The 13,749-nt window shown below is 41.3% G+C and overlaps 1 protein-coding gene and 1 long non-coding RNA gene across 2 annotated transcripts in view; one reads left to right on the top strand and one right to left on the bottom strand.

Moving 5' to 3' along the window:
- STAC (SH3 and cysteine rich domain) overlaps positions 1-13,749 on the bottom strand; it is a 119,215-nt gene that overhangs the window by 35,954 nt on the left and 69,512 nt on the right. The window contains 4 exon segments of the mRNA XM_003358355.4: positions 158-222; positions 8,198-8,276; positions 12,263-12,378; positions 13,489-13,570. Coding sequence (XP_003358403.2) covers positions 158-222; positions 8,198-8,276; positions 12,263-12,378; positions 13,489-13,570 — 342 coding nt within the window.
- Positions 8,245-11,173, top strand: LOC110256567. The gene is made up of 2 exons (XR_002338201.1): positions 8,245-8,360; positions 10,608-11,173. It is a non-coding gene; the product is annotated as an uncharacterized LOC110256567 (long non-coding RNA).

Genomic DNA, 13,749 nt, shown 5'->3' with positions numbered 1-13,749 from the left:
AGTTGTTTTACTCCATGCTGCCTATGCTACGTAACTTTATTCTCTAAAAGTGCTGGTCTGGGACTCAGTGAATTGATTTCATGACTCACTTGGGTGGTGACCTACAGTATGATCTAAGGACCCTGTCTGGTCAGTCTTCTGTGACGTCCACAAATACCTGGTGGTTTATGTTCTTTGCTTGGTCTCTGAAGTTGTCAGTGCCATTTTCTGGATATGTGAACACTGAAGGAGACAAGAACAAACAGGAGCTTTATGAATCCAGTCACCATGGTTTAGAAACACTCTTGAAAGATGTGGCTTTATTTATTCCCAGCACCAGAGCTTTGACTTGACCTCTCCCTACCTCTTCTTCACCCTCCGTGACCCAGCTCTCCCATCATCTCCCACGTGACACTCCTCTGCCTCTCCTTGCAGCATCCTGCACGCCCTCTCCGCACACCCACACCCTCATGCATGGCTCCAGGCCAGCATGCACTCTCTTGTCTCCTTTCACAGAGTTCTTCTCAGGATCAGAAATCATGCTGTCCATCTTTGTTAAATGAATCAAATCATTTGCTGATGGGATGGTGGATGAGGTGTGGCCCAATTTAATTGTATCTGAATTCCCTTTTCTAAATACCAGATTCTTTTATCTCTATTCAATATCTTGATTCTAGTTTCTTAATGATATCTATATTCTATTTTGCATATTAAACTCTAGTTTTAAACTTTAAAATACTTCCTCTATCTCTTATGGTCAGTGCATTGGGACTATTATTCAGAAAAAAAATTAAATGGTGATTTCTCATGTAGCTTATTCCTGGAATGTATAATTCTCGTCCCTTTGCATTTAAACAGCCATCTGTGGCCTTCAATGAAGAAAAATGCTTTTTAAAATGGGCAGGAGTTTTCACTGTCCACACACATAGCTGTGAGAGGTCCCTGGTGGGTATGGGGAGCTCTTCCTTAGCTATTTCAATCAGCCACATCTACCTCGGACACCAACATTCATGTATCTTCCCCAGACAAAAATAATGTGACAGATATTCCCAGGTTTATACAATAGGGCTGTGGTGCTGAAATTAATCTTTTAGATGACTTGACATTCAAAAATAACACTGCTGCTTTAATCCTCCCTTTGGTTCCCCTTTAGATTATCAAGGAACCAGAAGAGGAAGAGAAACACATCATGGAAAGCTCCGTAACCTATTGCAGTTAGTGGACCGACAATCTCTACTGTCCTCAAAATGGACTTAATAGCTGGGAGGTAAAAAAAAAAAAACACCCTGTAAATGCACCAATGCTTAGCAAACATCTGTTGTCTACAGTTTATGGTTTCAGAGCTTTGGATGGAATTCCATTATCCCCAGGAAGCCAATATGTAGTCATTGGAGGAGCTCTGATTTGTGGGAATATGGAAAATTAAGGGACAACACTATAGACCTTGTCTAACTCAATATCTGGCTATGCAACTTCCGGTTTAAAAAGAGTAGAGACCAGCAACACTTTTTTCTGGTCTTATGTAATTACCTGAAATCCTGGCATAACACTTGATTCCATAAATATAAAACTGGATACATTTTAAAAATACTGAATTATTTGAAGGGAAACATGCAAAGAGAATATTCCTAGAAAATTCTTGATCGGCCCTAACAGGGGGACTATACACTCAGTTTGACTGATTTTACAAGTTTGTAATTTCACATTATTTTAGCTTTTCCTTTCCTTTTTTTTTTTTTTTTTTTTGCTTTTGTCTTTTTTTAGGACTGTACCCCCAGCATATGGAGGTTCCCAGGCTAGGGGTCTCATCGGAGCTATAGCTGCTGGCCTACGCCACAGCCACAGCAATGTGGGATCCTAGCTGCATCTTCGACCTACACCACAGCTCATGGCAACACCGGATCTCAACCTACGAGTGAGGATAGGGATCGAACCCGCAACCTCATGGTTCCTAGTTGGATTTGTTTCTGCTGCACCGCTACGGGAACTCCTATTTTAGTTTTTCATTGACTATCTACCATCCATCTGATGCAAAATGTGTGCCATTTTTGTGAACTATGCTGAAAGTTATTTGAAGTGACTCCAAATGTGTTTTCAGTTCTATGGTTGCAAAGTAGAACTTGAATACTGCAAAGGATTTTAAAAAACATTCTTTTTGGCTTTTCTGAGACTTTGCAGGGGAAAGGCATAAAGAAATATAGCTATTTTATAAAAAAATATATAACAACTTTCATGTGTGGTACTTTAAACACATTTTATTAAAAAGAATTTGTTTATTGATTTCATTCACGGGAATAAAGTCTATGTCCATTACACAGGCATATTTTCTAATGTTACAGATAAAAACTAATCTTTAGTTTTTGCTAGTTCCTGAAGGACTCTCCTCTTTCCCTTTTCCATATTCTGTCTTTCTTCTCTACTCTGCAATCCTGGAAGGCCCATGTCGGCCACAAGGTGATGATGTAGTTTTTTGTCTTTAACCTGGTCATACATGAGTTACATTACCAGCTTATTTGACATTGACTCACATTTGCATGTCTGGAATAAGTTCAACGTGGTAAATATGCACTGCCTTTCCTAAAATGCATTCTTGGTGTCAGTGTATTAAGATGATTTTGTTTCAGATTTCAGCATCCTTACTCAAGAGGGGGACTATCCATTTATTTTATTTCTCATGCTGTTGTCCTTTGATTTTGAGGTATTATACTAGCCCTGTAAACTAAATTAGAGAATGCTGCTTCCCTTCTTCCTGGGTACTTTTTGTTGTGCTGAAAGAACTTATGTAATCAGGAAATTTTATCTTTCTTAAATTTTTGGTAGAATTTACTCATAAAGTTGTCTGGGGCTGGTATTTAATTGTGCAAAAATTTAAAATATTGACTGTATCATACTTGGAAGCAAGGTCAAATTCTCTATTTTTATTTCCTCAAGTTAGACTTTAGTCACTGATAACTTTCTTGGCAGCTGTCCATTTAAAAAAGTTTTAAATGTACTGGTATGAAGTTGGTCATAAGATTCTTTCCTGGCAACCCCTGTTACATTTCTCCTTTTAAAATTATTCCTTTTTGTTTCATCTTTTGTTCTTTTTTTTTCCCCATGCTGGTGGCATGCAGAAGTTCCCAGGCAAGGGCTTGAACCCGAGCCATAGGGGTGACCCAAACCACAGTAGTGACAACATAGAGCTCTTAACTACTAGGCCACCAGGGAACTCCTTATCTTTTACTCTTTAAAAATTGTTAGTGAAAAGAACCATTCTAAGAATTTGTTGACCTCTGTTATCTTTTTTTTGTCTTTTTTAAGGGCTGCACATGCAGCACATGGAAATTCCCAGGCTAGGGGTCTAATCTGAGCTGTAGTTGCCGGCCTACGCCAGAGCCACAGCAACGCCAGATCAGAGCCGCATCTGCGACCTACACCACAGCTCATGGCAACGCCAGATCCTTAATCCACTGAGTGAGGCCAGCGATCGAACCCACAACCTAGTTCCTAGTCGGATTCATTTCTGCTGCGCCACGACGGGAACTCCAGACCTCTGTTATTAAATACCTCTGCTATTTAATAAAATTTCTGCCCTTGGGAGTTCCTGTTATGGCTCAGTGGTAACAGACTCAACTAGTATCCACGAGGACATGGGTTAATCCTGGCCTCACTCAGTGGGCTAAGGATCCCACACTGCTGTGAGATGTGGTGTGGGTTGCAGATGTGGCTCTGCTCAGGCACTGTTGTGGCTGTGGTGTAGGTTGGCAGCTTCAGCTCTGATTCGACCCCTAGCCTGAGAACTTCCATATGCTGTGGGTGCATCCCTAAAAAAGACAAAACAAACAAACAAACAAAAAACAAAAAAAACCCTGCTCTTGTCTTATTATTGCCTTCCCATGGCTTTCTTTGGCTTTGTTCTATTTTTCTGACTTCTTGAATACAATGTTTAGATTATTACTTTTCAGTCTTTCTTATTTTTTAACAGAATTTTTTTTTTTTTTTTTTGGCTGTACATGCAGCATATAGAAATTCCAGGGTCAGGGATTGAATCTGAGCTGAAACTGCACCTATACTGTAACTGCGGCAATGCTGGGTCCTTAACCCACTGCACCGGGCTGGGGACCAAACCCACATCTCCAAAGCCACCTGAGCTGCTGCAGAGAAAATGCTGAATCCTTAAGCCGCTGGACCACAGCAAGTACTACTTTAATAGAATGATTCTAAAGCTAAATATTCTAGGCACAGTTTTAGCTGCAGTCCACAAATTTTAATAGGCAATGTTTTCATTATCATTTAAATATATTTCATTTTTCATTATGAATTCTTTTTTATTTTACTTTTTTATACATAATGATTTTTTTTCCATTATAGCTGGTTTAAAGCATTCTGTCAATTTTCTGCTGTGTAGCATGGGGATCCAGTTACACATACATGTATACATTCCTTTTTCTCCCATGATCATGCTCCAACATAAGTGACTAAATACAATTCCCAGTGCTACACAGCAGGATCTCATTGGCTACATTCCAAAGGCAATAGTCTGCATCTATTAATCCCAAATTCCCTATCTACCCTGCTCCCTCCCCCTTAGAGAACAGACTCATTATGAATTCTTTTTTGATATCACAAGCCTTTTAAAAGTATGTATTTTTTAAAAAGCATTATTTAATATCCTAAATTATGAGTTTTCCTAGTATCCTTTGAATACTAATTTCTATCTTGTTTGTATTGTAGTCAGGAAGATATGTTCTATATAATTTAATTCTTTTGAAACTTGCTTTCTGGATCAGCAAGTGAGCAATTTTTGTAATAATTCCATGTATTCTTAAAAAGAATGTGACTTCTCTGTTAGATGCAGTTTCATGTTTATTTTAATTTGAATTTTATTACTTTATTGACATATAGTTGATTTATAATATTGTGTAAGTTTCTCATGTACAGCCAAGGGATTCAGGAATATATATATATATATATTTTTAAATTTTTTTATTTTTTATCTTTTTATTAAAGTAGACTGACTTACAACATGGTACATATATACAATGGAATACTATTCTGCCATAAAAAGGACAAAATAATGTCATCTGCAGCAACATGGATGGAACTAGAGAGTCTCATATTAAGTGAAGTATATATATTCTTTTTAAGTGTCCTTTTAAAGTCAGTTAGATTAGGATTTTCAACTGTGTCCTTAGATTCTCCATGTCTGTACTGAATTGTTTTGTCTATCTGATTTAGCAATGGTCAGGAGGTATATTAAAATCCCTCATCATGAAGTGCAATGCCAATTTCCTAATAGCTTGGTCAATTCCTCCTTAAGTTTCTGTCATTTTGAGGCTATGGATTAGGTAGATGCTTCTCTCTTTGCTTGTTACCTTGCTTCCAGTGGAGTTAAGCCAAAGGTGATAGATCAACAATGCTGCCCATGTATATTTCTATTCTTTTTTTTTTTTTTTTTGTCTTTTTTTTTTTTGCTATTTCTTGGGCTGCTCCTGCGGCATATGGAGGTTCCCAGGCTAGGGGTCGAATTGGAGCTGTAGCTGCCAGCCTACGCCAGAGTCACAGTAACAAGGGATCGGAGCCGCGTCTGCAACCTACACCATGTATATTTCTGATACACTCAGGAATAGCATTGAAAACAACAACCAGAAACACTCAGACCTGCCCAAGAGCATTTATAATATAAGAGAGAAAACAGAGACTGCATTCTTGGCAGTAAAGACGTGAGTATGTATTGTACCTTCTGAGGTGGCTTTGGAAATATTCCTCAAGCATTCTGACATAACATCTGGCTGGCAGAAAAAATAACTCTGTGCCGGTGTATTTTTTAGAAAATACATGAAATAGGTAATGCGGAAGTGGAAGCTCTGTTTGTCAAGACTGGGAAAAGTCAAGTGGGAACTTGGAATAGATAAGCAGGGTGTTTTCTCAAAATGCACAGATAGACCATTAAATCCAAATCAAAGGAGTGTGTTTTGAGGCAAACTGCTGCATAATTAATCTCTTAGCTTTTAAGAGTGCATGTGAAGAAAGCTACTGCTGATCAAAGGAATAGTTAATAGATCTGCACAACTTTTTAGAGGTTTATCACTTGGTAAGTTCTTTCAACTGATTTCTTTGAATACAGCTGAGGAAATGCCCCTCATTGTGAGAGATAGCAAATAATCAACTTTGTGTCTTCGTGTGTAATACACCATGTCTCAATTTCCTTATCTATACAGCATTTGTTGTGTTATGTGTGTGTGTGTGTGTGTGTGTGTGTGTGTGTATGTTGGAGGAGAGGGGGTTGGACTAAATGTCCTCTAATTCTGCTTCTCAAACATATGAATAACAAGCATACCAATCACAGATTCATATGGAAATTCTGATTCTGCAGGACTGGGGCAGTCTGAGATTCTTCATTTCTAATGGTCTTTCAAATGATGGCTGCTGGTTCATGACCCACATGTGGCATAGTGATGCTCTAAGCTGCATCTCTGACGCTCTGGGACCTTATGATGATGTCATTAATAGCAACTGTGCTTCACATTGATGATTCCTAAATGCAGCTCTTCACATTCTAAAATCACACGACCACTTTTCTTTTCTTTTTCTTCTTTTTTCTTTCTTTCTAGAACCGTGCATGTGGCACATGGAAGTTCTCAGGCTAGGGGTGGATTCAGAGCTACAGCTGCCAGCTATGCCACAGCTACAGCAATGCGGGATCCTAGCTGCGTCTGAGACCTACACCACAGCTCAAAGCAACTCTGGATCCTTAACCCACTGGGCGAGGCCAGGGATCAAACCTGCATCCTCATGGATACTAGTCAGGTTCTTTACCATTGAGCCACAATGAGAACTCTCCCAAGAAGACCACTTTTTGAGTAAAGAAATCCCCAAGGAAAATAGAGACCTTAATTACTGAGGAATGGGTGACAGCATCCAGAAAGCTAGACCAGGATTATAGAGGCAGGGAGGGAAGTGGTGGCACATGCTGGGCATGGTTGTTAAAGCAACAGATAGGCGACTAGATAAGAAGTGTTAGAAGGGCGTCAAGGCTGATTTCAAAACTCTTAGCCTGATCAACTAGTAGAATGGTATTCCTATGACTGAGCAAGAGAAACTGGGGAAGAGCTGGTTGGGGGGTGGTGGATGGGATGAGTGAGGGAGTCAAGAGTCCATCTAAGTGTGTTAGCTTTAAGATGCCTATTCTACACTCAGACGGCCATGTCCAGAGGCAGCAAAGATGCCTACTGCTAGAAATGAAGTTAACCCAAGTTAACCCCAGGCCAGGGGTCGAATCAGAGCTGTAGCTGCTGGCCTACACTACAGCCATAGCAACGTGCGACCCCAGCCGTGTCTGCGATGTACACCACAGCTTGCAGCAATGCCAGATCCTTAGCCCACTGATCAAGACCTGGGACTGAACCCATGTCCTCATGGATACTAGTCAGGTTCATTACAACTGAGTCACAAGGGGAACTCCCTATTCCTGTTTTATAAATAAGTTCTTTTGTATCATTTTAATTAGATTCCATATATAAGTGATAGCATATGATATTTGTTTTTCTCTGTCTGTCTGGCTTCATTCACTAGGATAATTTCTAGGTTCATCTGCTGGTTATATTTCTTTAAGCTTTGGTTTAAAAGTCAGTTCTTTTTCAATGTTAGTGAGTGACAGCATGTAGTTAGCATTTAATAAACATTCTTAAACATTCTAGAAATTATTCTAAGGAGGGCTTAAGCTCTTAGAAAATGAAACGATATCAATAAAAATGTTTGGCAAGATTGTATAGATCAATTTTTGAGTCTTAATTACCTCTGCTGGGGAGGAGCCAAGGTGAGGCCCCCACTCCCCGGCACCACCCCCACCTGAATATAGTCTTCACCTGGAGTACATCTAGGGTAGCATGGAGTGGCTTCTCTCTGGGATGGTTTGTCATCCAAGGTAGGTAAGTGGGGGGAAATGACATGTTAACTACAAGGTCTGGAAGTGACCTGAAACCCCAGTATAGCTACATCCTTAAGGCATGAGCACTCAGGAGATAGAACTCAAGGAATATTGTAGTCAAATCACTGAAATTCACTAGTAATTGTGCCCAGCTTTCCTCCAGAATATCAAACAATTGCCTAAACTGAACTCCAGTGCTGGCAGAGAAGGAGAGGGGCCTGTCCCTGTCTGCTGACCTAGATGACAGATGTGATTCCTGGGTGTGTGTGTGTGTGCCAGGCAGTGCCTGATCCTCGTGCCTGCACTTACCGCTGTTGCTGCGTTTCCGTAGGTCATACTCTCCTCCTGGCCCGTCAGCTTCTTCAGGAACCTCTACAAGATCTGAAGTCTGGAAAAGAGGGAACAACATGGAATGAGCAATGTCATTTCTGGCCAAATAAGCAGAGATCATGACACCAGTAGAAAAACTAAGGTAAAATTTGCACGACATTAAAAAAAAAAAATTATAGTTGATTTACAACTGTCTTAAAAATTGTTTCATCACTCTCTTTTCTATTTGGGTAATGTCAAAGAGGCTGTGTGTGCCCTTGTGGGCACTGTCCCTTCCAGTGTTCAGGGCAGGCTCAGGGGTTGGTGCACAACAGGTGCTCAGTGAGAAGTGAATCAATGCCTCAAATCAGACCACAGCTAGACTACTTCTCAGGAAGAGACAACAGAGAGAAATGAGAATTCCTGCCCATATCCCGTCACTTAAAATTTTCAGTAGAAATATAGCTTTTTCTAGGTGAGTGTTAAATATTAATTCCAGAGAACAAGATGCACTATTGAAGGAATGCATTACTTAGGTACCAGTTAAATGCTCTTTCCACTGTTGCAAAAAGCAATTGTATTTGGAGAACCCTATTAGCATCCATGAGGATGCAGGTTCCACCCCTGGCTCGATCAGTGGATTAAGGATCCATCATTGCTGCAAGCTGAGGTGAAGTTTGCAGATGCAGCTTGGATCTGTGGCTGTGGTGTAGGCCAGCAGCTGTAGCTCCGATTCGACTCCTGGCCTGGGAACATCCGTATACCTTGGGTGGGGCCCTGAAAAGAAAAAAAAAGCAATTGTTTTTGTAGGACTTATTCTGCCTTTTTTGTATATATAAGAGAAGTCACAGTCATTGTTAGAGATTGTTAGAGTTACATAAATAATAACAATGATAATAAAGCAGTGCTCTAAATAGCTAATTGCTACCGATCATTTATCATGTGCCTTTTTTTTTTTTTTTTTTTTTTGGTCTTTTTAGAGCCACACCTGAGGCACATGGAAGTTCCCAGGGTAGGGGTCGAATCAGACCTGTAGTTACCAGCTACAGCCACAGCAACATGGGATCCGAGCCAAATCTTCAACGTACACCACAGCTCATGGCAATGCCAGATCCTTAACCCAATGCAAGGCCAGGGATCGAACCTGCATCCTCATGGATACTAGTCAGGTTTCATTACTACTGAGCCACCATGGGAACTCCTATCATGTGCTGTTTTTAAATACTTTATATGGATCATCTCATTTATGCTTCACAATAATCCTATGGCAGTTCTATTTTTTGGACAGGAATTTGATCATTAGAGAGAATCAGGAACTCAGCAAGAGGTCTCACAGCTCATAGGTGACAGAGCTTGGGTCCAAACCCCTAATGCTGTCTCCAGAACCCATGCTTTTTTTTTTTTTTTTAAAGTATAGTTGATGTACAATATTGTGTTAGTTTCAGGGTATAGCATAGTGATCCAGTATTTTTGAAGATTATACTCCATTAAAGGGTATTACAAGGTAAGGGCTATAATTCCCTGTGCTATACAGTATATCTTTAATGCTTATCTAGTCTATGTATAGTAGTTTGTATCTGTTAACCCTATACCCTTAATTTTTCCCTCCTCCTTTGCTTCTCCCCTATGGTAATCATAAATTTGTTTTCTGTTAGTCTTTTTCTGTTTCTCCCTATATGTTCATTTGTATTATTTTTTAGATTCCATATATAAGTGATGCCATACAGTATTTGGCTTTCTTTGACTTATTTCACCAAGTGTAACATTCTCTGGGTCCATCTTTTAAGCAGTGGGCTTCACCCAGCAATATGGCTGGACTAGCTCACATGGTGAGAGCCTTCAGGGTCATTACACTGGTAGCTTGAAATTGTGCATGGTGGGAGTATTTATACTATGCAAATGCTACAAATCGGGGTCCAAACCCAGCGGATGCTTAAAGCATAGATGGCATCTTTCAAAGGGCCAGATGCCTTGCTTCTATCTGTGGGTCTCTTACGTCTTTAAAGAATTTAGGGGGCCTTAGAGGAGAGTCACATTTTAAAAACTATTTTTTTCTTTTTACTGCCACACCTGCATATGGAAGTTCCTGGGCTAGGGGTCAAATCAGAGCTGCAGCTGGGGCCTATGCTGTGGCTGTGGCAACACTGGACCTGAGCTGCATCTGTGACCTATGCCTTGGCTGGTGGCAATGCCAGATCCTTTGCCCACTGATCGAGGCCAGGGATTGAATCTGCATCCTCACGGACACTATGTTGGGTTCTCAACCCACTGAGCCACAATGAGAACTCCTAAAAACAATTTATTTATACCTTACCAGAGGCACAAGTTTGCCTTCCTAGCTCACCTCATCAGCTCTAGAGTAATTTACTAGTACCATTTTCTTGAGACTGATTTTTTGTTACAATTTAAGATTTATTTCAGCTATTCTTCCTTTCATGACACATCAGAAAGAAGAAAAAAATATCAAAGGGTCTCCAAAACACTTGCATCCTGCTCCTCTGAAGCTCACTATTTCTGAACAAAAGTTGCTACTATTATGTTAATTTAATCTCCTGAAACAGAAGATCATCCCTATATTAGCCAACTAACTCTGAGAAAGCTTTTGAATTTGGTTTCTGCTGGCCTTCCTAAAGCCATCAAGGCTTTTATGCTCTAGAACATTTGAAAGCACATGAGAGGAAACACAACAGTATTTAGAAGCGGCCGGGCAGTGACTTCCTGACAATGTAAAGCAAATGCCTCTACAGCCCTGGAAGAAAATAAACCTGTGGGACAGAGCCTTGCTATGTGGTAATATATTTGCTTTAGGACATAACAATACTGCGAGAATGGCAAGAGGCTGGATGGAGTTCATTACCACTGACCCTGCAGGAAGGAAGCAAAACCATTTTAAAGTAGTAATCAATTGTTTCTGTTTGTTTCCACTGAGGCAAGTTGGACTCTGGGGAAAGAATAAAGTGACATATTTAAGCACAATTTGATTTGTCTTTGTCTCCCTGTAGCTCTCAGAACAATGCCTTCACAGAGCAAAATTCCAAGAAATATTTACTGATGGAACCAGTGCCAGGAAGTTTAAATGGACTGTGATGAATGGACATGTTCTTGACATTCAGCAAACTAGAGGTTTTTTTTTTTTGCCCCTAAAACCAGTCTATAGTGTCCAGACATTGCTAGAAACAAAGCTATTTTAGACATGAAAGCAGACTGGACATCCTTACATTGTGCCTGTGATGCTCTTCCTGATCAAAGCATCAGTCACAAAGGTAGAGGCGAAGACATTCACTGCCTAGCGTGGCCTATTTCTCAGGATGTTTCCTTGTCATGATGAGCAGGGCTCAGAACTGAGGAGCAGACATTGCTGCTGATGCGGGTAGGTCAGGCCCATCCCTGGGGAGTCGTCTCTTGGCTACAGCTTTGCATGGCATCTGGGGCATTTATAGAAATTCTGGTTGGGACAGCCAGAGAGAGACGATGATGATACCGGCTCAGAAAGGTGCACAAACACTCATTTTAGATCAGGTGTGACATAGGAATGCTGCTTCAGAGGGTGGGTGTCCTACAGTGTCCCTCTGGGGAGAGTACTTTTTGTGTGAAACCAAAAAGTGGACCTTGTCTTAGAGAGAAAGAGCTGAAAAAAAAGTGAGAAGTGGCTATGTTCTTGAGCTAGGATGTAGCTGTAAGGAGAACTGGACACAGCTGGGACCTCCCTGCTTCCACCCTTCACTTGGGTCAGACTTTCTGTGTTGGCAGATATGCTGTCTAACAGTGGTGGGAGGGTGAGGCTGGTGGGTACATAGGAGGAGTCAAGAGCATAAGGTCAAGAGAACGGTCTCTGAGGAGGAAAGTGAAGAGTCTCTGAGGAGGAAAGTAGAAGGTCTCTAGTTATTGCCAACAAAAAGTTAACTGTTAGTAGCCCAAGGCACTTGGCGCTCCCTTTAGAGGCTGCTGGACTCCCAGCAGGCTACCCTCATGATGCATTTAGGTAGAACCCACACTCTGAGATGCCCGAGGACTGCCCTGCCCTGGGCCATGGCAGGTGAGCTGAGGGAAGAAGGGGACAATTACAGAGGTTCTGTGAGGCGAATCGGATCCGCTGCCGGAGCTTCCCTTCTTTGTCCTCTGGGCCAGTGAGGTGCCGAAGCGGAGGGTCTCATAGACAGGGTCCACCTTATTGCCACAGGCTGCAACAGAAGAGAAAGCTCATTTGAGAGCAGGGTTTCCTCAATTCTAGGTCAGGGACGCAGTCAACCACCTATCACATCTCTTGGGTTCACAGCACCAAGCAGGTTCTGCATACAGACCCACTAACTCCTGGGAAAATGTTTTTTTTTTTTTTGTGGTCAAGTTTTTCTCACACATGTGCCCTCCACGACATGTGCCCATTTTCCAGATCCCTCCACTGCATCAGCACTCTCTGCTCCCAAGCGTTTCCTGACTGGCCAGCTCTCCTCTTTTGTTAGCCACCCCCAGGACTCCAACGCCAAGGCTCTTCCCAGAGACCAGCTTTATTTCCTCTAGTGAGAGGTTCTGCTCACCAAGGCACAAAGTTTTAAGACACAAACCTGCAGTAGGAGGCAAGTGTTTTGAAAGAATTTGACATTGCCAGGCTTCCAGAATTTCTAATTAAGAACTCTCTAGTTTATAAATTTCTAGTTTAAAAATTTCTTGCATCTTCTGCCCCCACCACAAGGCAAACACAAAAATGTAGGGATTTTCAAAAAGAGAAAAATAGAAGTAAATTGAAAGATACTGTTGAAGAATACTTTCAAGCCAGAAATATCTAAAAATAAGAGATGATTTTTGTCTTCATTAAAGAATAACTTATCTTCACTGAGTTCCTTCCAAGCACTGGTCTATAACATCCACATATTTTTTTTTTAACAAAAAATTATGAAAAGCTGTCATTGCTGTTTTCATTTTATAGGGTCCAGCTGGCTGAGTAAGTTGTTCAGACACATAGTTGGCCAATGGGGAAGGTGGGCATTGACCTAGGTCTATGGGAAGCCACGTGACATGTTCTGTCCATTCCACCACCATGCTGCTGATGGCTGGCAGAGCATAATAGCAGCCTTTGGGACCTGGGTGTCTTTCAAGTTTCATCAGGGAGAGGACAAAAATTGAAGGAGCATTTGGTCCACCCTAAGCTTCCCCTCCAGGAAAACAAATTAGCTACCAAACAAACACACACACATATCCCAGTGGTACTGCAGCCCTGGGACCCCGAGAAAAACAGCCACCAGTGTGATGTTGTGGCTCCAAACGCAGCTTAACCCTTCAGTGTCCCAACTCACCAATGGGCATAACTTCTTTAATGCATCCAAACTGTTCATGAATGAGCAAGGGGGAGCTATAGTAACGCCGAAACCCCTTTGGCTGGAGAGAGAATAAGAAAGAGAAGGGCTTAATGTCATTGATGAAATGGAGAAAACCACATGAGAACTCAAAAAAATGAAACCACTTGGTTTCTCTAGGGGCACCTTCCTGTCTGCCTTTAAGATGTTGACATGTCCTATAAGGTGTTCCAAGAGGGTGGGGTGGGGAGGTTCTGGCGT

The sequence above is a fragment of the Sus scrofa genome, chromosome 13 (assembly GCF_000003025.6).
Source record: "Sus scrofa isolate TJ Tabasco breed Duroc chromosome 13, Sscrofa11.1, whole genome shotgun sequence".
NCBI lineage: Eukaryota > Metazoa > Chordata > Mammalia > Artiodactyla > Suidae > Sus > Sus scrofa.
This window is presented reverse-complemented; position numbering and strand designations above follow the sequence as displayed.